Genomic DNA, 23059 nt, shown 5'->3' with positions numbered 1-23059 from the left:
CTCCACTAAGGCTATATTAAATGCAGAATAACATGACTGATTTTCCTTGCATCAGAAAACTGACATTGGAAATTGTCACTTTTCAGCTCTTTACATTTTTTAATTAAGGTAATCACTTACTACTTTAGTGGATGAAGAACGAAATACAGAATGATCTTCCTAATTCAGAAAATGGAAAAAAATAAAGCATATGGGTAATTTTTTTTTTTTTTTTTTTTTTTTTTTCAAAAAACAAGGTCAAATACAATAAAGATTAAATTCTGTTAAGCATTTTTCACTATTTTTTGGTACGGAATGAAGTGTAATCTATTTAACCCAATTATCTTTATTGTTTCTTAAATCAGAAGCACCAGGTTTTGGGTGGCAGTGATTTTGTAAGACAGAAATCTTAAATGTCTTCGTGACATTTGACTCAAAGCAAGGACTTTCTGTTACTGTATGTAATGGGGAAAGATGAGAGGAGAACGCAAGTGACAAAAGTGGGTGAAGAAAGCAAAGCCAAGCTTATGGGCCCCATGAAGGTTGGTTTGCTAGCCTCGATAGCTACAGCAGGTGCAAGCATACAGGTTTGCCAAGAAACTTTGTGTTGACAGCATGATGGAAATTCATGCAAATAAGTGTTTCATGTCACAACTCAGCATTTGGTACATGAAAATTATGCTGATTTTATAAAATTAAACTGTCATTTTATGGAGAGAAATATTTAGAGCTGCTGTGTTATAGCATTCAATCATGTGAACATAAGTACAGGCTGGCATCAAAATCTTTCCCTCCGAGACCTTGCTCTTCCTGCTGGGTTCCAGGAATGCTGTAGCCTCCTTTGCGTAACTCTTCTGCTGCTGAGTCTTTTGTGCATGTAGCTGCTGAATTTCTAGAGTCTCCAACTTGTAAGGCCATTGCCCCATCATGGGGACATAGATTTTACCTCTCTGCTAATATGACATGTTAAACCATCTGGGCAGACTTATGGCTTGTGTTCTATATTGGAAATTACATTTATCGTTTTCTGCCTTTGCTTTGTTGCATGGTATCGTGTAATCTTCTCTCTTCCTTTTTTGCTTTTACCTCCCACAACTGATAACTCCAATTAGACTGTACTCCATTTAATTTATGATAGCAGTGACTCCAGGATACAGAGCTACTGGTGTACTTGGTTTTATTTCATTTTTTTGCTGGTGCTTTTGTTCATAAAGGTTTGCAGAGTTTCTGCTATTAAAAGAGAATGGAAAACAATTGTTATATGTGCATCATACTGTTTTTATGAGAGACCTTACACTAGAATGCTTTATTGTATTAAAAAAGAGGGGCTTTTTCCTCTTTTCTGTTTAAAAATCCCTTTGGAAATAAACCTTGTTTTACAAATGTTCTTGATTTCAACGTAGGGTTGATCTAAAAAGCTGGTAATCCTAAATGGGAAGGAATCTTTCTTTTTTAAAAAAATTTTTTTAGGAATAAAGCACAGTTTACAAAGAAATGATGAAATTTCAAAGTACTATATGAAATGAAAATGTAATTTTTTTTTTAGTTTTTGAGTTTTGAGGTCAATAGAGTTTTTTTTCAATGTTGACTATTTTAATTTCAAAATGTTTTGATTTTAAAAGGTATTTTATGTCTGAAAAAATCTATTTTGAAAAACTCTGAAAGGAAGCAACATTTTAAAAAATACTTCCTCATTTTATTTCTAAAATAATTTTTCTTTAGTTTTATGTGGTTTAACTTAGTTTAACCAACAATACTATTTCTGATAGGAAGCTTTTCATGCAAATTGTCAGTCATATTTACTTTTCAAGAAACAATTGAAGGACAGTTCAGATCTAGAAGGTCAAAAAGGGAGCTTTCCACCTTACGAAGTTTCCTACTTCATATAATCCTAGTAAAGTATATCTTACATTAAATCTAATTTCATTATTTTTGCTAGCGTATGCATGCCTCTCTTCTGTCTTTGCCCCTATTTTCTACAAACTAAAAAGGAAGAACTTTTTAAAGTTACGTTTGGGGATTTTCCTGTGAAGACCTATCAGATTAACTCTTCCAGTGAGTCCCAGAATCCTACAGTACAGACATAGCCTCTCCACCCTACACTATCAATAAGATGCAGTGTAGTGTGGGAGGTACATTCCCCCCCCCCCCCAAATCCTGATGCTAGTGATTAAATTTTACATGTAAGAGGACTTCCATTGGGTTAATTGAAAGTCCACCACAGTGGTTAGCCTTAAGCTTCTCTGCTGTGACCAGAAATCAAAGCAGCAATTCTACTGCTAAAATTTCCTTGGGAATAACCATCTTCTGAAATCCAGGCTGACACCACCATAGCTGCTGATGGGCTGTTTTCAAGGCTGAGATTTTTTATGGGCAGAAAGCTTCTGACTCCAGGAGGCATGTAAGCTTGTAATAGCTCTTGGGCTTTCTGGCCAGCTCCTGTTTGCGGAAACAGCAGACGTGCATCTCCTGGCATGCAGCAGCAGCTATCTAACACATCCATATGGCTAACAAAAGTAATATTCTCTACTGTGTCACCACTGAATGCTACATCACTACTTGGGTGTTAAAAGACAAATTTCATCTCGTTCTTGTACAGTGAAGGAGATATATCAAACTTGCCTTTGAAAGTGGTAGATTTTTTATTTTATTTCTCATTGCAGTAATATAATAACCTTACTAAAGCAGTGTCAGAGGAAAAGAGAAGATACCACGGAAGAGTGCATGAAATTGTTACTTGTCTTTTCTACTTCTGTCATGTTTTCTTTTGAATTTTCTCATCTTCTTTAAATCTCAATAAGCATCCGATTCTACTTTTCACAGCTTTAAAGTTTTCTGGCCTTCTTAGTTGTGCTGTACTTTTTGAGTGCCCAGTAAGAATGTGATAAGCAAGGACTATTTCTTCCATTAATAACTTACTTTACAAGAATGCAAAATGTGTATTAGCATCTGTTGTGAGTGTTTGCAGTTTATCCATTCAGTCTTAAATTTTCATCACATTATTCCTCCTGCACTGCCGTCTGTAACCTCAAGAAGCTTCTGGACCACATTAGGATTTATTTTGTTTCTTTTCTGTGTCAAAATTAAATCTATAGTTCCAGTTTTGACATGAGAAAATTTTAAAATGAAGCATGGAATGTAAAAGTGATAAAGTGAGTGCTTTAAATTTCAAAATAAATGTTACTGGCACACAGTCTAAATAATAGAAAGTGCATGTGAGTTTTGTACAGGGAGATTATACTCTTTGGATAATACATTATATTCAGGGTTTTTTTCAGTGGAAGAATACACTTCATTTTCTTATTTCCACATGGAGGCACTGGACCACAGCACTTTGTGGAAAGTGCAGGATGTACTAAGTGGCTACTTTGTTTTTTTTTCCACTGGAGAACAGCAACTTTATTGCTGAGAGTCTTTTTTGGAGTGTATATGGTATGGGAAGGGAAACTTGCACCTTAAAAAAATCTGAGGAAGTTGTATCATTGGTGGTGTCCTTCAGAAATGCTTACTCTTTATATAAATTTGGAAGTGGAAAGGATTTTTACACTGTATTGGGAAGGTTAATTTATGTTAGTCAGCAGTCAACATATTTAGTGGTTTTTCTAACAATTTACCACTCTTAGGCATGCCTGTAAGGAATACACTTTCATTTTTCTTATGAGGCATATATACAAATATTTGTGTATATATGTGTGTGTATTAGTATTTATGTATAAATATACACATAGAAACAACACAAAATAAAAGAAAATTTGTTGTCCTGAAATTTCTGGCCTAAAGACCAAAGCAAATGTAGTTGTCATGAAAGCTTTGTCCCACTTAGTGGGAAGATTGTATCATATGAATGACTGAGAATTATTTGATTTTTGAAATAAGTTGAAGAAAATTAGAGACCTGAGGGTTTTGCCTTGATTTCCTAGGAGGAGAAAAAAAAATCAATAAGAGCTTGGTAGGAGAATTTGTAATACTTGGCTTTGGCTTTGCTCTGAGAAAAATAAACATTTTCTTTTTTTTCTTTGGGAGATGGAATGCTTAATCTTTGCAGAACAAAAGGGACATCTAGGAGGTGAAACTTTGCTACCTCCCTTAGGCTGAAAGGGACATCAGCTCTGAAAGTCAATTAAAAAAAAGTCTTAGTTTTGCTGCAAATACCTGAAAAGACTCCAGTGTTCTTCAGAGTCAGATTGGTCACAGTTTGGTCTGTTTCAAAGATCCCTTCAGAGAGCAAACGTGAACTAAAGCATCATTGAGGATGCTGTAAATTTTTCCAGTACTTGCACAAGTAAACAAACCCTAAGTTTTAACATGGCATATAGTCCAGCCTCCTATACAAACTGATCATGAAAAGATATATTGTGCCCTATGTTAATATGTATCTAAAAACTTGTCCTGATTTTCCAAAGTACTCTGCACACACAATCTCTGAAGCAGACCTCTTTAATTCAGGTGTCTAACTATGAACTTAATGTCTTGTGTTAGCTGTTGCATTTAAATAAACAAGGCAGTCCCACTTCCTCTCTCTTCCCTTTGCCCTCTCTAAATACTCGTTCTAAAATTTGCTACGGCAGGTAAGAGAGAGAGATAGGGAAGGTGATTAATAAGTGAGCAGTAAAGGGGTGAGTTGATCGATGTGTTGATAAACTGGAATGCTGGTGCTGTATTTTGTTCTTAATTTATGTAACTTGAGCCAGTTAGGCAGCTGGGTTGCTGCACAGTTGCTGACACTCATCTGTGTATTTATGGGGCAACTAGCAATTCCCTGCACCTTGTCTGCAGGTTCAGTTACATAATTGTGGTATGGTTATTTCTCAGTAATAGTAAAATATGAAAGTCTCTGTAATCTGGCTGAAAGCTCTTATTTGGATGACTATGATTCAGGTTGTTTCTGAACAAGGGCTGAAAAGGTAAGTTTTTTTCATTGATTAGCTGAGAGCCATTTTAGCCACCTTATTAAGAAATAATCACAATAATTCTTTCTGCTCTGATTGTTTGCTGCTCACAGGAGCTACTGCCCAGCCAGGCTGCCAACTATTGCCCCAGATGCTAACTAGTTAAATATTTAATTATCATTAGTGACACTTGAATACCATAATGACGGCTAACACAGTTAACAGAGAAGTAGAGCCTTTTTTGCTGAGCTGGGAAGGGCCTTCAGAAGGCACAGTACTTCCTGTATTGGAGGGTATGTATCCTAGAGGATTAATTGCTTATTCTGTGCTAATGACAAACCTTGTTTTTTCTTTTTGTTTCCTTTGGTGACAATAGATTTGTTTCTGAGCTTTCCATCATTACGCAAACAAGTATGGCAGAAACATCATGATAAGTACTCATGCATAAACATATGAGAATTATGAGTCATAATACATATGAGTCATTCTGAGATGGAAAATGGGACTTTCCAAATGTTCGGCAAAACAGAGAGGAAAAATACAGGGATAGCCCCCTTCTCCAGTATTATCAAAAAATCACTGGGGCTCTCAAGCGGGTGCCCTTAGTGCCAGTCCAGGTGTTGAACTGCTCAACGGGATTCTGTTTCACACATGTGAGGCAAGAGGTGTGTCTGCTGGGCTCCTGTCTGGTCTCTCTCTTGCTTTGGTCCTCACCAGAAATTCTTTTCTGTCTCTGTGTCTGAATGAATCTAGCAGGTAAATAGGTGGAAACACATCTGACAGTTTAGCAGATGCTGAGGTATACAGGGTTGCAAGCGGTGAATCAATGAAAAATTCTTGTTGATCACGTGAGTTTGTTGCATTACATTTTGTCTGCAAAACGAAAGGAGTAGTAAAGCCAATAATGGTCAACATCATCTCAAAAGTAAAACTTTATTCAATTTCTAAGTTGCAAGGTTTGGGTTTTAATGCTCTTTAATGCCACAAACCATATAAGAATGTGTATGTGTATCAAAAGGGGTAAAAACAAAGAATTGTTTTAGTTCTTTTTGAAATGGAAAATAAGACTCTTCCTGGGGATAAAACCCTCCCAGGAATTTCAAAAGCTCTAACATCAGAGAAAATTTTAGCTAAAGTGAGGCAAAATCATAAAAGCAGTTCAGTTGGAATGTCTCTAAGTGATAAGCTTTTACTGTCTTTCATATCATCAATTGCTTTTAACACCTTACTAACACCCAGCAAAGCAAATACTTGATTTTATGGTGAATTAATTGTTCACTTTATATTTCTGAATAATCTGTCATAAAATGATGAGAAATAATTTTACCGTCTCTCTCAGAGAAAGGTAGGAATCTGAATACCTTTTTAAAGAATATTAGAGATATAAATGAATTAATCTACAGGTATTTTTTATAAAGCTCACTGTGCAAACTGAGCTTTCTTTACTTACATGTGAAGATTATCCAGATAACAATTGCATCACGCAGAGTTTGTTTATTACGTTTATGATAAAGTACGGCCCAAAAGCATTAAAATATAGAGCTTTATATGAAAAAAAATATTTTTCATATAAATATCTTAGGTGTCATAGCTGAGTTAATATTTCTGTTCACTAGATTAAAATGCTATCTTCCAAATAGCATTTATTTAATGCATTTAATATCTATTAACTATCTGCATGTTTATTGCTATTAATTTGTAAGTCTTTAGAGTACAGAACATATCTTGTTCCTTGAAAGCATTCTAAGAATTTCACCAGGCACTTAAAGTCTATAGTGGCTATGAAAAATCAAACTACTTTGTTTGGAAGCATAGAAAACATACACCTTTATTTTGGGCTCCCATGTTAACAAATGCAATTACTAGGAATAATAAATAGAGGATAGTGCATTTATAAAGAAGAAATTGGGAAATTAATTGAAAAGTGAACTATAACCACCTCTAAAATTCCTCGGGACTTTCAAAGACTCCTTTCCTAGGAGGAAGAGAAGAGGGTTTGACAAATGAGAGAGTTTATTTTGGCTCACCTGCTGGCTTGGCGTGACAAAAAAAGCTATCTTCATGAAGAAACTTGGTTACAGTGCTTGTGGGTGAGGCTTTGAAACTCCAGAAAACCAGGAAATACCTGCTGCTAATGAATAGAACAAGGAAGATTTACCCTTGGTGGAGGAGGACCAGGTTGGGAACATTTTAACGGTCTGGACATACACAAGTCCATGGGGTCTGATGGATTGCGTCTATGAATGCTGTGGGAGCTGGCTGATGTCATTGCAAGGCCACTCTCAGCTATCTTTGAAAGGTCATGACAATCAGGAGAGGTTCCCGAGGACTGGAAGACAGCAAATGTCACCTGTGTCTTCAAGAAGGGCAATAAGGAAGATCTGGGGAACTACAGGCCAGTCAGACTCACCTAAGTCCCTGGGAAAGTAGTGAAGCCCTGGAAACATGGAAGACATTTCCAAACCCATGAAGGACAAGAAAGTGGCTAAGAGTAGTCAGTATGGATTTACAAAGGAGAAATCATGCCTAACCAACCTGGTACCCTTCTATAGTGAGGTGACTAGCTTGGCGGATGAGGGGAGAGTAGTGGATGTTGTTTACCTTGACTTTAAAACTGCTTTTCACACTGTCTGGCAAACATCCTCATAGAGAAGCTGACAAAGTACTGATTAGATAAGCAGACAGTGAGGTGAATCAAAAACTTGCAGAATGTCCAGGCCACTGGAACATGTTGCCCAGAGAGGTTGTGGAGTCTCCGTCTGTGGAGAAATTAAAACCATGACTGGACATGGTCCTGGGCAACCTGCTGTAGCTGATCCTGATTGAGCTGGGGGTTTGGACTAGATGGACTCCAGAAGTCCCTTCCAACATCAATCATTCAGTGATTCTGTGATTCTGTGATGAGCGGAACCACACAGTGGGTCACGCTTGACCACATATCAGAAGATACATTGGGGGGAAATATATGTTTATTTCCACCAAAGCAATAGCTCCCTCTGTGGTTTTTCAGTGCAGAGTATTAGCCTTCCTTCCAGCTTAGTGTTTGGCCTAGTACTCCATTTCTACCTGGACAAAATGTGTGTATCTCTTTGGGCTGTGTCCTCTAGTAAGGTTAATTCACTCATTTTAGGGAAGTATTTAATTTAGGTTGCTCCAGACTAAATGTGTCAATCTTTCTACCTTGAGGCCTGAAGGTATTTTTTTAGTACAATAGGACTGTGCCCTTAGCGATTAACAATATATCTGATTGATTGGCTGCAATCTATAATACTGCAGGTATGACATTATCCTCTGTCCATAATGCTGTTCTTTGTGAGTTCAGCTGAGGTGCAATTTCATCAGGGACTATTTCAGCACTTTGTTTCACCGAGCTTAACCTTAAAAAGGCATTATTGATTTCCTATCTAAACCACAGTTTTGCAAACTGCAGTAACTAGACAAATTTATGCTTATTATAAAAAATAAAAGAAATATACGCAATAAACAAGCTGCTCATTACATATCTTGAACAGAGTTATATAAATCATAAACCACCTATCCACTATACAGTTGCATTTTTACTGTAGCATGGAGGCAGATCAGACAAAAGTAAGGGAAAAACTTTGCTTAAATTGCAAACACAAAAGAAAAACAAACCACTGCCTTTTATGAAGACTGAGGATATTGGGTGTAACAGTTTTTGAAAATATGTGCTTTATTTTAATTAATACTGTTTTATCTGACTATTAAAATAATTCAAAGCAGGATGTTAGGGGAAAAGCATAAGAAGATGATATGGTTTCTGTTCTAAGTTAAATCAGTGCTAACTGAAAATGGCTTATGACTCTTTATGGACATTTTTGTTTCCAAAAAAAGTATTTTTGAAATTGTAAATAAGCTTTCAAATATTGATGAGATTTTGCATTTCACATTTAAAGTTGTCTATTTCCTGTATTTTTTGTAATGCTGGGAGATGGGGCATATATGTAAGAACAACGAAACGGAGACAAAAGAGTACTTGCCTTTAATTTATTAAATTAAACCAGATACTTACGTGACTGAAATTATGAAAATATATTCACACCAGTTAATAGAGACCCACTTGTGTACCATATGGGGAAAAAAGGGGACAGTGAGAGGAAGCCTCCAATAATTTATGTTACTGAATGTGAATGTTATACAGATGACAAGACCTGTCTCTCTTCTAGTATATTATTTTCTTGTCCTTTTAATTTAAAATTTAGAAGAGTAGGAAAGAATCTGAAAGGAAAATTATTTTCACAAATAAGATCTGCATTTATTTCTCTGGACAAGACAGATAAGGCTGCAGTAGTAAGTGTCACTGAAATGAGCCCTCTATTTCCTCCTGCACCACCTCATCTATTGTCTGTGTTGGGCCATAATTGCTGAAATTCACAGCAGACATCTGTTATAAAATTACTCAATTCATTAGTCTTGAATTTGGGAAATGAACAATCGCACACAAGAGACATGAGGATTTATAAAGATGAAAGGCAGGAATATTGTTTTAACTTTTTTAGAGACTGTACACAAAACGCCTTGTGGTTCTTTTAACACCTCTGAGTTTAATCGCTGACTTAGGTTGGGAACACTTCCATCTTGACTGGAGAGTGGAAGGTTTTACTTGAGTGAAAGGTTTCTTGAGGAGAGACTAGCTATTCACAGACAGCTCTGATATTTGGTGAGTTTTCATGAAACACATCTGGTTCTGAACAACAAAAAACAACTGAAGATTGCTTTGGCTGAAGTTATTTATAGATGGCTGTACTCTAGTTAGAATAGCTGTTGTCGGTCTAACTAGAGCCTGCCTCAGTTGCTGTGATGACCTTATATTCCCATGCTGTAATGGTGGGCAAAACAAAGAAAACTGTTTTAAAGAATAGAAATAGAAGCCCTAGAGTTACTATTTCTGATGTTTTAAAACCCATGAAGGATTTTTTTTGCTAGTTCATCAATGATCAGAAAAGAATCATAGGCTCATTACAACTGCCGGTCCTAACAGCATATGTAGGCAGGGTGAGAACAAGTCAAAATGAATTGTGAAAAGAGATGAATTATGAAGCATAAGAGTTATTTATTGTTGAACATTGGAGTAAGCCCAGTGTAAACTACGTGATTCCAGAATATTGAGAGGCCTGAGCTGAATGTTCTCACAGTTAAGAAAATTGATGGGTTATCTCTCAGTCCTGTTGTCTCTGGGACTACCTGTTAATATTCACAAGATTAATGGCTTGAAACTTGTTGGGCAAAACTGCTGTCTGTCATTTTTTCCTGAGGAGGGTACCATCCTCTGCAATTACATAATTCAGTACTGTTAGCACAAATCTATTAACCTTTCAGAAGACCGAAAATGTAAGAGTTGGGCTGAAAGTACAAGTTGAGCTATGGATTTCCATAATCTATTATGGAAAGGAATGTTAAGGATTAAATACTTCCTAATACTACGGTAAGGGAGACAGAGACATTTAAATTTATTTTATCCAAATTGCAGTAACTGGCAATAGGAGACCCATATTTTGAATTTTAAATGTCTAAGGTTATACACCAAGTTTCTATTAAGCAATAATTGTGCCCTTATATACACAATACACAAACAAATGCCTGCAAGGACTCATTTTAAAATATCTACCCTTGAGTTAGTTTTGTAATTTAGTTTATTTATGTAGTCCTTCTAACACAAGAAACTATAATGGATTGTATCAAATTTATTATAATCAGAGTCTGACCAATAGCATAAAGTCTTTTAATAATGGGATCTTAACTAAAGTATGTTTGCAATCTGAAGTAATTAATAGAATTCTTGACAGGTTGGGAAAAACAGAAATACCCTAAGGAATAACAAAATGGTATGTTACAGAGCATATTAAAATGTGCTCACATTCATTTCAGTATCACATGTTACTTACAAAATTATAAATATATTTGAGTTGCAGCCTGAGATTTGTCAATTCTTCCCTTATATATATTGCTAATGTGTTGAAAGGTTTTGACTTGTTTGCCTTTCTCTCCTTTCCCCCATCTCATGTATTCATTCAAAAAAACATAGGACAGTAGAATGAAGGATGGTTTCCTGCTTTAGCATTGACATTGACAGATTCCTACCAGAAATGAAAATGTTTGTAATTTATCAAAAATAAAGATTCTAGATCATTGACAAAGTAGGTATAGATTCACCATAGTACTTTTTTAAGACAAGACCAACGTAACATGATACAAGACAGAATAAAAATAAAATTGGTTATGTTACTTCATCATCTGACCATCTTCCTAAAGTAAAAGAAACTTTGTGCTATTCTGAGGCATTTTGTTTCTTAACTGATGATTAAACTGTAGAGCTGCTTTATGTATTTACAGAGTTGTACTGGCCTGGATTTGAATCTTACTGAAATAAACATTAATTTTTAACATGTAGTGTAAATTTCATTTTACCTGAGTTACCTTTCAGGAGTTCAATGAACCATGGAGCCTTGTGCATTGACTGATGTATTTTCATTTTTATAATGAAGGTTTCAGTCTTTTTTTTTTTTAACAATTATCTCCCTGATATTCTTATGCATGTTTGTGAGTTAGACATGGTACTTTGCCATGTAGAGGATGATGTCTCAGTGGCTTATATTTAAGTCATAAATGATCTCCTGTAAGTATTGCTAATGATGACAAAGCTGACACAATATGTAAAAACAGTTGCGTACAGAACGAGTTTGTTGTTTTGCACTCACACAGAATATTTTTATTTTGCTTTTTTCATTACTTTTTCTATAACCCTCAGCATTATACAGCTACACTTTTTTTTGACGTATGTATTATTTGATTTTGTTATGTTACCAAACTCTCTTAAGTAATCACTTTTTTATATGCTAGAAAGCCAATTATTAAAGCATGTCTGTGGAGCTATAATACTTTTATTATTGTAGTGCTTAGAAATGCCAAACATAATTAGACTCCTCTCCACTGTTAGGCACTTCATAAATATGTTTATTGGATACTGGTATAGTATATCACCTGGTTTTTGTGCTGTAATATATCTTTGTGGCAACCTTCCTATGAATGTGCTACAAGGGCAGTAATACTCAAAGATCAGGGACATCATTCTCATCTCACTTTGGTTTTATGCCAGTAAAAACTCAATGGAGTATTCCAGATTCATATTAGTATCACTCCTGATATCTATAGGCGTAACTGACATTAGAATTGAACTCTTAACTCAGTATAGAAAATACGACTCTGCAAATAACCATTGAATAGAGAGGTGTCTTTGGCAGTCAAATCCAAAAATCATAGCCTTAATCAAACTTATATTTTTCTTGCCAAGTTGAATAAATGGTAACTTTATCTCAAGCAAGATATTTGACATGAAATATTAGGATTTGGGGGCTTTTGTAATAGAATTTAACAAAAGGAGAGCTAAAGTCACCTTATTGCAGGAGAAAGGCTGTTGTCTGCTTGTTGTCCAGTAGTTCAGTCAGTACAGTTCTCCAGATGATGACATATATCTTTCAGAAACAGCAAGATTCATCTTCCATTTGTGCGTTTTCTACCCATATTTCTCACATTTTATCAGAGTGCTCTCATCACTAAGCTACAGAATATTTGCGGTTGGCATAGGGTATTGGGTTTCTGTTCCTCCTGTTCATCATCAACTTCTTATAAACAATCACTGAAGTAGGGACTGAGATTCAGGTGTTAAACTTCATGAGGGGTCAATCTATATAGCTAGAGAGCCATTCTAGGTTTCTGTGCTGGTTTTGGCTGGGATAGAGTTAATTTTCTTCATAGTAGCTAGTATGGGGCTATGTTTCGGATTTGTGCTGAAAACAGTGTTGATAATACAGGGATGTTTTCGTTATTGCTGAGCAGTGCTTACACAGAGTCAAGGCCTTTTCTGCTTCTCACACCACCCCACCAGCAAGGAGGCTGGGGGTGCACAAGAAGTTGGGAGGGGACACAGCTGGGACAGCTGACCCCAACTGACCAAAGGGATATTCCATATCATATGATGTCACTCTCAGCAATAAACTGAAGGAAGGTTGGCCGGGGGGCCGCTGCTCAAGGACTGGCTGGGCGTTGGTGGGTTGGTGGTGAGCAATTGTTTTCATTTGCATCACTTGTCTGTCTTGGGTTTTATTTCTCTCTCTTTGTTATTTTTCTTTTCATTACAATTTCTTATTATTATTAGTAGTAGTAGTATTTTATTTTATGTCAATTGTTAAACTGTTCTTATCTCAACCCACAATTTTTCTCACTTTTGCCATTTTGATTCTCTTCCCCTCATCCTGCTGTGGGGGGGAGTGAGCAAGCGGCTGTGTGGTGCTTAGTTGCCAGCTGGGTTTAAACCACAACAATTTCTACAGCTTATTGTGTCCCACACAAAGGGAGATAAAGGAGTAACTGTTTTGGATCATGTTAAGACTCCAGTAAGTCAGATGTTTCTTTAGCAGGTAGAAACACTGATTTTTTTTTTCTGCCCCATGAGAGTTAGCTGGCATGGATTCTGGATGTTACACTTGCCAAATGGGTTTTGTGGCTGCAGAGGTGGGACTTGCTCAATCACTCTGTTGAAACTCTTCTGACTTGTAGGATGGAGAGATTAAGAATTAGTCTCCTTGGTAGTCTGAGGTTTCTAATCTGTTCACTTTTAATCTCCCTCCTAACCCCTGTTTTGATGTTACCAAGTAGTTCCTACCCTAACTAAAAAAGATAAGGTGGCAAAAAGGTGGAAAAAAGGAAGAACTACTGTTATTTCCAAAGTATCTAGATAGGTTGTGAAGCTCAAAGAAGTCAAACTCAAAAAGAGATATGGACATCTAAGGTGTAATAAAATGGGAATTCTTTAACTAAATACCTTTGAGAATATCAGCCTAACTGATCTGCCTAAGGTCAGAGAAAGAAAACATATCAAGGTGAGAGATGAACTGAGGTTTTCCATATCCTTTTACCATTCCTTTAACCACAAGATATATCATCTCAAATGCTTTAGCAGTTAATTTTAATAGATACTGACAGCATAGACATTTTTTTCTGTTGTTGTATTTTCTTATTTCAAGATATTGCAGAGAAGCGAGGTTAGACGGTCAGCTATTACAGCATATCCACAGTTATAGATCTTAGCTGGCTTTCCATCTGGCATGGATCAACCATTTTACAGTACTGCCAAGTTTTTTCAAGCCTCTTTATGGGTAGGAAGATGGTTGCTCTACATTAGCTGTTGTTTCACACAAGCAAAAGCATTCTCTATGCTGATAGATTTATGATTAAGGTGGCTGCAGAAATGTTCCCACCATTAGTGCATAATGGACACTTTGTCAGTAAGCAATTTGCCTCCATTCATGGAGGTGCAATTATTGGCTTTGTTGGACTGAAGACAGTTTTGAGTGTTTCATGGAGCTTTAATGTTTCTTGCTTGTCTGCATGTGACAGTGCATTTGCGGTCTGATCCAAGTAGATGCTTCATACAGATCTGCACTGGTTTTGGCTGGGATAGAGTTAATTTTCTTCATAGGAGCTTGTATGGTGCTGTATTTTGGATTTGTGATGGAAACAGTGTTGATAACACAAGGAAGTTTTCATTACTGTTGAGCAGTGCTTACACAGAGTCAAGGCCTTTTCTGCTTTTCACACCACCCCACCAGTGAGGAGGCTGGGGGTGCACAAGAAGTTGGGAGGGGACACAGCTGGGGCAGCTGACCTCAACCAACCAAAGGGATATCACATACCATATGACATCACGGTCAGCAATAAAACTGGGGGGGGAGAAGGAGGAAGGGGGGAACGTTTGGAGTTACCCCATTTGTCTTCCCAAGTAACCATTACGCGTGATGGATCCCTGCTTTCCTGGAGATGACTGAACACCTGCCTGCCGATGGGAAGTAGTGAATGAACTTCTTGTTTTGCTTTGTGTGGTGGGTTGACCTTGGCTAGATGCCAGGTGCCCACCAAAGCTGCTCTATCACTTCCCCTCCTCAACTGGACAGGGGGAGAGGAAAAAAACGAAAGGCTCGTGGGTCAAGATAAGGACAGGGAGTTCACTCACCAATTACCGTCACGGGCAAAACAGACTCGACTTGGAGAAAAATTAGTTTAATTTATTGCTAGTCAAATTAGAGCAGGATAATGAGAAATAAAACCAAATCTTAAAACACCTTCCCCCCACCCTTCCTTACTTCCCAGGCTTAACTTTACTCCTGATTTTCTCTACCTCCTCCCCCCCGAGTGGCGCAGGGAGACGGGGAATGGGGGTTTGGGTCAGTTCATCACATGTTGTTTCTGCCGCTCCTTCCTCCTCAGGGGGAGGAGGACTCACACTCTTCCCCTGCTCCAGCGTGGGGTCCCTCCCATGGGAGACAGTCCTCCACAAACTTCTCCAACGTGAGTCCTTCCCACGGGCTACAGTTCTTCATGAACTGCTCCAGCATGGGTCCCATCCACGGGGTGCAGTCCTTCAGGAACAGACTGCTCCAGCGTGGGTCCCCCGTGGGGTCACAAGTCCTGCCAGCAAACCTGCTTCAGCGTGGGCTCCTCTCTCCACGGGGCCACGGGTCCGCAGATCCTGCCAGGAGCCTGCTCCAGCACGGGCTTCCCAAGGGTCACAGCCTCCTTCAGGCATCCACCTGCTCTGGCGTGGGGTCCTCCACAGGCTGCAGGTGGATATCTGCTCCACCGTGGACCTCCATGGGCTGCAGGGGGACAGCCTGCCTCACCATGGTCTTCCCCACGGGCTGCAGGGGAATCTCTGCTCTGGCACCTGGAACACCTCCTCCCCCTCCTTCTTCCCTGACCTTGGTGTCTGCAGAGTTGTTCCTCTCACAGATTCTCACTCCGCTCTCTCTGGCTGCAGCTGCTACTCCCCTGTAACTTCTTTTGCCTTTCTTAAATATGTTATCCCAGAGGCGCTACCACTGTTGCTGATTGGCTCAGCCTTGGCCAGCGGCGGGTCCATCTTGGAACCTGCTGGCATTAACTTTATCGGACATAGGGGAAGCTTCTAGCAGCTTCTCACAGAAGCCTCTCCTGTAGCCCCCCCCGCTACCAAAACCTTGCCATGGAAACCCAATACACTTTGCTTGCACATGCAGCTCTTGCTTTCCCTATTAAACTGTCTTTATCTCAATCCATGAGTTTTCTCACTTTTACCCTTCTGATTCTCTTCCCCATCCCACTGCAGGGGGAGTGAGCGAGTGGCTGGGTGGGGCTGAGCTGCCTGCTGGGATTAAACTACGACAAGATCAAGGATCATTTAGTTTCCTTGCGAAGACTTCTCTAAATCAGGCCTTATGTGCATACTAGTGATTGCAGAGGATGTATGGCTGTCCTCTCTAGAAGGGATAACCTTTACCAAGCTTGATGAGGTGATTTGTGTCTGCAGTGCCATGGCTCCCTTTGATTAAGGGTTATTGCAGCAGTAATGACATGCATCAGTTTTGCTGTTCCGAAAACATTCCTTTGCTCAGTCTGTTTAGATTAATGGCAGTATAATCCAGGTCAGTATCAAAATTCTTGCAGGAGCACCCTTTATACTGTATTTTGTTATTCTCAATAAATAATCTTAGTAGTGATATTTAGTTCATCATTTGCATTTCATGAATTTCTAAGCCTGCAGTTTTGGGGACAGAGTAAATAGGATCAAGATTTCTTAATTATCGTGTTTTAACAGATTGTCCGTGCTTGCTGCTAGGTCACTTTTTCAAACCGAGAAAATGAATAAATGTAATCTCAGTGTATAAAAGCATGTGTGGGGGTAAGTTCATACAGGCTCTCCCTCTGTAGCTCTCTTTATGGGTTAATTAAGTCACGCATAATGGTACTTAAATCCATATAAGATAGTCTGAAGAAATGACTAGCAACAGCTAATCTTGAAAAAAAGCAAGATCTAAGAAAAATCTGGCCTTCTGTACTTTCATATTGTATGGGGAAGAGACGCGTTGAGGGTGCATGTCTGTCCACAACTTTCTTACTAGATAAGTCTCTCCTTATGAGCATCAGAGGAAATAACTCCTTAAAAAATTTAGGCAATATAGTACCTTCCTTATGGCTAAATGTTCTCATTGGATTTCTCCTAGCCCTAATAGCAGTTTTCTGGGCAGAGGTACGTAAGGGTGCTAGATTTAAATGTCTAATGAGCATGTAACAACATGAAAGCACCAAGATAGGTTTAGGCATCCTGACTGGACGACTAACACATAGCTTAAAAAGAAAATGCAAAACAATAAACACAGACTAAAAGAAATATCAGTCTTAGCCTTTGAATTGCTGTACAAGTTCCAGCTGTGTTATTAAATATATTCTATCAGGCCACTTCCACCAGGCTTCCTCCAAAGCCAGCAATGAAATGCTGGGGAAGAAGAGGCGGCAGGGGGAGACCCTCTGCCTCAGTTCCCTACTGCTCAAGTGTTACACGGCAGCAAGCTGGAGTGGTTCTCCTGAGTGCCGAAGTACTGGACTCTCAATTATTGGCCTTCTAACTGCTGAGCTTTAAACTAAAAAAAAAGAAAATTCTTCATGGTGAACTCTTTTGCAGCTGATGAGGGCATCTGTGCTGCAATCCTGTACTGCAACACCTGTTAGCCTCCCATTTTTCCGTGACCCTACCGTTCATCAGCTTTTTGAAGCTGTAGGGAATAAAGCAAACACTGGCATTGCTCTTTCCTGATTCTGCAGCATGCATTCTGGAAGGCAGTCAGGGAGACTGACAGAGAAAGGGTTAAAGTGCTCTGTGTTTTGCACTTGGTTACTAACCTTCCAGCCAAGGGGGAATTGTTCTCCTTTCATTGAAGTCCTTCGATCTCTTTGCATTACTTTTGGTGCTGTATAACATTTTAAAAGCTCCCTGACTGACAGACATGTCCGGAGGCAGAGCTCTGCTGGGAGAACTGTAATGTACAGAGCCTCCTCAGCAAAGAGCAGTGGTATAGCAGTTAAATTGAATACAGCGTGATTTGGGGGTTTATGAAGCAGTGCAGACTATCCCACCACTTTTTTTATGTTGTTTATTTCCAGCTCCCATCTATGGTTGGGCAATTCAAAAGGATACTTCGAGTTCTTTGTTTGGTTTTATTTTTTTGCTATGTTCCATGATTACTATGATTTTGCCATAAAAACTAGGCATGCAGCCTGCAACTGTGGATCAAGAGAGGCACAGGAGTTTAGAAGTCTTGGAACTCAATTATGGATGAACACAGTCTGAACCTGATGTTATATACCATTGAATGCATTGAAGAGAGAAGCGCAAAAAGTCATGTGAACTGTGAAATAAAAAAAGCTGCTAATAGAAATACATACCAAATAAATTAGTATTGAGTGCAATTCTCTAGTGTGGTAGGGTCCTGTCTTAAAGTTTGTTTGCTGGAATGAAATCCATAGAATACGAATGATAATGCAAGTGGGAAGTTTGTACCCATTGTACCTAAGATTATTTTGCTCTAGATGAAAAAAATTGCAATATCTTGAGCACAACTTAGAAAAACTTTCTTTTTTTTTAAAGGATCAGGAGCAGATAGTTCTTCCCTCATTTTTAATCCTTTCTAAAGGTAGAATTAAAACACTCACTTGCACTAGATACTTTTTCACCACATATTTTACTTTCTTTTTTATTAAGACCTAAAACATAGCCTTTCTAATCAGAACAGAAAATCTTGCCCTAAATTTAGAATAGGAAGTGCAGTTATTTTTCTAGGGTGGTTTTTTTTTTTCTTCTTCAAAACTTTTTAGGTTTTCTGGACTCCCAATTATAAATCCTTTATTTTTAGATACTTCAGCATGTACCTAACAAATAAGAATTTCTATGTTATTTATTGTTATGGACAGTAATAATATTATTCATAAGGAAAATATAACCTTTGGCAGTGTTTGAAAATGAAAAATATATATGGTTAGGTACTTTACTGTTTCTTCTTTTCTGAGGTCCATATCGTGTCATTGATTTTTAGGCAGAACTCTTTATTGATTTGGTAGAAACTTCTGCTTAAAAATCAATGACACAATATGGCCCTAACAAAGTGGTGAATTCCATAGTGATATAAATTGTATTTTTGTTTCTAAAATGTAAAATGCATCCATCTTAAATCCTACAAGGAGTATTTCTTGTACCTTGCAACCAGCAGACCGTAGAGTAGGCTGACACTTCATTCTTAGGTTGTAGGTCTTAATGAGACAAGATTATTAATTTATTCTTAAGTCTTCAATCCACAGTGGGATTTAAAATTTGTTAGCATAGAACTGTGGTTTATGGAAATGTTAGTTGTCAGAAAACAACTTCGAACCCCTTCTATTCAAGTTAGTGCAACATGCAGCCTGCCAGTCATCCACCCCTAATGAAGAAGACCTATAGAAGGGAAAGTGTATTTGTTAAAGAGATGTCCTGGGCCTTATGTAAGTGTGAGAGCTCAGTTTTAACACCTGCATCAGGACCGGCATAGACAAGGATAGCTTCATGAAAGCCATTAAACCATTCTCTCTATTAAAAGAAAGGTCAAGAGCTTGGAAGAATGGGGAAAAATGAACACTAAAGTCTTCATGTTGCCTCAGTACTTACTGCTGCCCACCTGAAAATGGATGTAGATATTGTGTTATTGTTTATTGTCTAATTCTAAATTCTAGAATAGCTCCATTTGTTTCAGCATGTATTCTATAGATTTAGCAGTCTTCACGGTGTCTTTATTGGGGGCTGGGTCACAGCATTTTTAGATGGTGTGAGTGCTCATTTTCACCAGTTTTTATTGCTGCTGAATTTGGCACAAAGTTGCAAATGACAGCTAGAGCTACATTTTATTGAACTTGTTTCATATTCCATAATATTTAAATATTTACATCCTTTAGCACTGTCATTTTATTAATTGCAGACAATGAATTAGAACATTTCATAAATACAAAAAGAAAGCACCTCTGTTAATTATAGTGTGGTTAGAAAACACGGTATATTTTCCTGTCTGTCTTTCTCTTAAAATGGTCTGTGCTGGTATAAACCCAGCAATGTGAGAGCATAACAATTCCTTTAAGGTTTTTTTTTTTTTCTTCCTTCTTTGCTGATGGCATTTGGCTGCTACAAGGATCACCACAGTTTTAATTGTCACCTTGATGTGATAGCTCTGTCTCAGGCCTGTAGTTGGTTAGCACTGATTTATTTTTAATCTAGGTACCTGGCATTTGTCAGTATAAATGAGTATCACTGTCGTATCTTACTGGCTTTTGTGTTGTTTCATTTTCTACTCCGACTGCAGTTCTACCATTTTCTCCATATATCAGGACTGCATTTTTTAATGTAGTTTACAGTAGTCTTGAAGAACAACACAGCTATCATTTTGATACAAGGCTTGCCGTGAGAAGAGAATGCCAGTCATAGACTTCATATTGTGTATTGGCAGCTTTGTGGTATTTAGCTATATGGGCACTATTTCCGATTTTTTACTTTCTATGGAATTCATACAAATCTATCTTCCAGAGTCCAAGGTTCGGTATAAACTTTGTCCAAGTCCACCCACAGACAGAAGGGAATGCTTCTGGCAAAGACAACAAGCAAAGCATTCCTGCTCTGGACACAGTAGGCTGGAAGAGCGGGTCCTCTCTTCTCCAATATTTTCTGTGTAAATCCAGAGTAAATATTTTTTACTTCACTGATGGGTAACAGTTTTGTCTGATAACTGATAATCAAGACACAAAGGTAATGCTAAGCAGAGCAAGAATGAGCTATTCCTGTAATAACTGTACAATGTTCTAGAGCAGCTCAGTGCTACAATCAAAATAGCAATCTCTTTTAAAACTGTGATTCCTAATCTTTTTCTCTGTCTCTAGAAACTAACTAGGTGTGAGAATTTTGATGAACGCTTCAATGTAATTTTATGTAATTTGATGTTGCCATGTAAATCTCTTTTATAGGTCCCTCTAGATGGAATTTAATGCGGCAAAAACCTTGTCATCAGAAGAATTAATGCCTGCATTAGCATTTCTGCAATAAAATCAGAAGCTAAGTGGTGGAGGCCACAGACACCTCAAACCTGGATTCCTCTGCTCTGCATTAAGTGCTGGAGTTTTTATTACTTGCTGTAGGGAAGCCATTGCCAATGCTTACAAGGAACTGCTTATCCCTGCTTCTCTGGGTCCTGTTTGATGGAGGTCTCCTAACACCACTGCATCCACAACCACAGCAGACTTTAGAAGCAGAGCCAAGGGAAAATGTTGTCCCAGTGCCAGGGAGGAGGTCATCTGCCCAGCGAGTCAAACGAGGCTGGGTGTGGAATCAATTTTTTGTGCTGGAGGAGTACATGGGTTCCGAACCTCAGTATGTGGGAAAGGTAATTTTTTACTCTTTCTTTAAAAGTTGAAATGACACAGACAAATAGTCAAATGTGCTATAAATATGTACCTGTTTCTGGTGGGGCAAATCTTCTTCAAGTGACAGTAGTTCCCTCTGTTCATCCCCTTCACCATTCAGCCTCTCACATAGCCACTATAGATATTATTATTTTTAGTACACAAGTTTATAACATTTACTTTCTACCTTTGTATGTTTGTCTTATTTCCTTATCCTTGATTCTGGAATAAAACAAAAAAAAATGGGAGTTCTGAGATAAATTTGTGGTGCACAACTAACTTTAATTGAATCTACTGTAATAGCATACTTGATTTTTAGCAACGAATGTCAGTCTGATATCAGAGATAAGATTTAAACCAGAAATCTCTAGCCCAGAATGCAGTCGTTTCTGTGATTGGTATAGTTACTCCAAGTCAGCTTTCAGCTAATGAAGACACCTTCTTTTTGCTCTGTTATCTTATGCCTCAGTATCATTTGCTTTTATTTCTGATTGTTCAGACTGTTTTCAAGTATTTCTAATAGGTTTTATTGCTTCATAATTCAAACTCTTGCATTATAGCTTTTATACTCTGTGTGCAGACATGCACACTAACACATGCAGAGAATTTATGCTATTCTGTCTCTCATTATATGACCACTGTTTCTGTAATAAGCATAAGTAATTTGATAGCCAGCTGTTCAAGGGGCGTGGGAGGTGAATTTAGATAATAGAGTTTTCAGAAAGGAAAGCTGAAAACGAGACCTGAAAAAAGTAGCAAGACAATATATAATTGGACGCTATGTATACTTTTCAGTTTAAGTAAAGGCCCTTACTCAATGAAAATAAGAGGTCAGGGATTCATTTCCTGGGTCCCCAAATGCCACTTCCCTAGATAGTGAGGTTCAAATTCACCTACTATAAAAATGAGGCATCATGCTTCAGTTTTTACTTTGATACCATGTTTTAACTTTTCTTAATGTAGAAGCTGGGTATGTGGGTTTTTTTTCTAAATATAAATAAAATTCACAGAAAATTAATTTTTCCTCCTGCCCTTCCAGGAAACTGTTCTTAGTAGAGGATGTATAAATAAAACAGCAAAAGACTACATGTGGTTCACTAGATGATTTGACAAACCGGCCAAAAATGTACTTGGATATTACACATGTAGGCATTAGTGTTAAGCACTAAAACATATTAGTCAAAACAATTTACAAAGCAGTATGTTTATATCACAAAGATAATATAATGAGTTTGTTTTACAGCCTGAAGAGAGGGGGATCACGTAATGAAAAATTGCATCTTTGTGACGCCTGGTTGATACAAATTACACTTTCTCTAACATATATCTTTGTTCTGGCCACTCGCTAAAGATGCAAACGAGGACTCTAGTCACATTTGATGCTGTAGCACAAGCAATGTGATTGCTGTGCTTTTTACCTCAGAAGACAGAGATGTTATTGCTGCACCAGTGTATTTCATTAGTCTTTATTTCTTTATGTAAGATAGTCTGGGTAGTCATTTAGGGTCAGTTCTAAGCTGCCAAAATAATATTAATTTTGCACAAAATTGACTATGATCAATACCTTTGAATTTCAGCTGTTAAGCACCTTTAGAACTAATGGGGTATTTTCCTCAAGAGTAACATCACGTTACAGATTTACCTGGCAAGGTTTTAACTCATAAGACTTTTTTGAACTGTTACAAGTTGCGGAAAAGACACTTTTCAAAAATGAGGAAAAATCTAATTGCAGTGTAGCACACGCAATAATGATGTTTCATATGTGTCATATACCACTGTTACCTAATAAATAAAATAAAATACAGAAGGATCTTGGTGGTTAAAGAAAAAATAAATTAGGATGTTTAATTAGTACATCAGTGATATTAAGTCAAAAAATCTGCTTCCAC

The 23059-nt window shown here is 37.8% G+C and overlaps 1 protein-coding gene across 2 annotated transcripts in view; it reads left to right on the top strand.

Moving 5' to 3' along the window:
- Positions 1-20920: 20920 nt before the first annotated feature.
- The window catches only part of CDH12 (cadherin 12), a 160121-nt gene continuing 157982 nt past the window's right edge, over positions 20921-23059 (top strand). For both annotated transcript variants that reach the window (XM_050890728.1, XM_050890727.1), the window contains exon 1: positions 20921-21151. In XM_050890728.1, the coding sequence (XP_050746685.1) occupies positions 20921-21151 (231 nt within the window). The remainder of the gene's footprint in view (positions 21152-23059) is intronic.

This window comes from Gymnogyps californianus, chromosome 2, assembly GCF_018139145.2.
Source record: "Gymnogyps californianus isolate 813 chromosome 2, ASM1813914v2, whole genome shotgun sequence".
NCBI lineage: Eukaryota > Metazoa > Chordata > Aves > Accipitriformes > Cathartidae > Gymnogyps > Gymnogyps californianus.
Note: the sequence above shows the minus strand (reverse complement) of the source record. Positions and strands in the feature narration are given on the sequence as shown.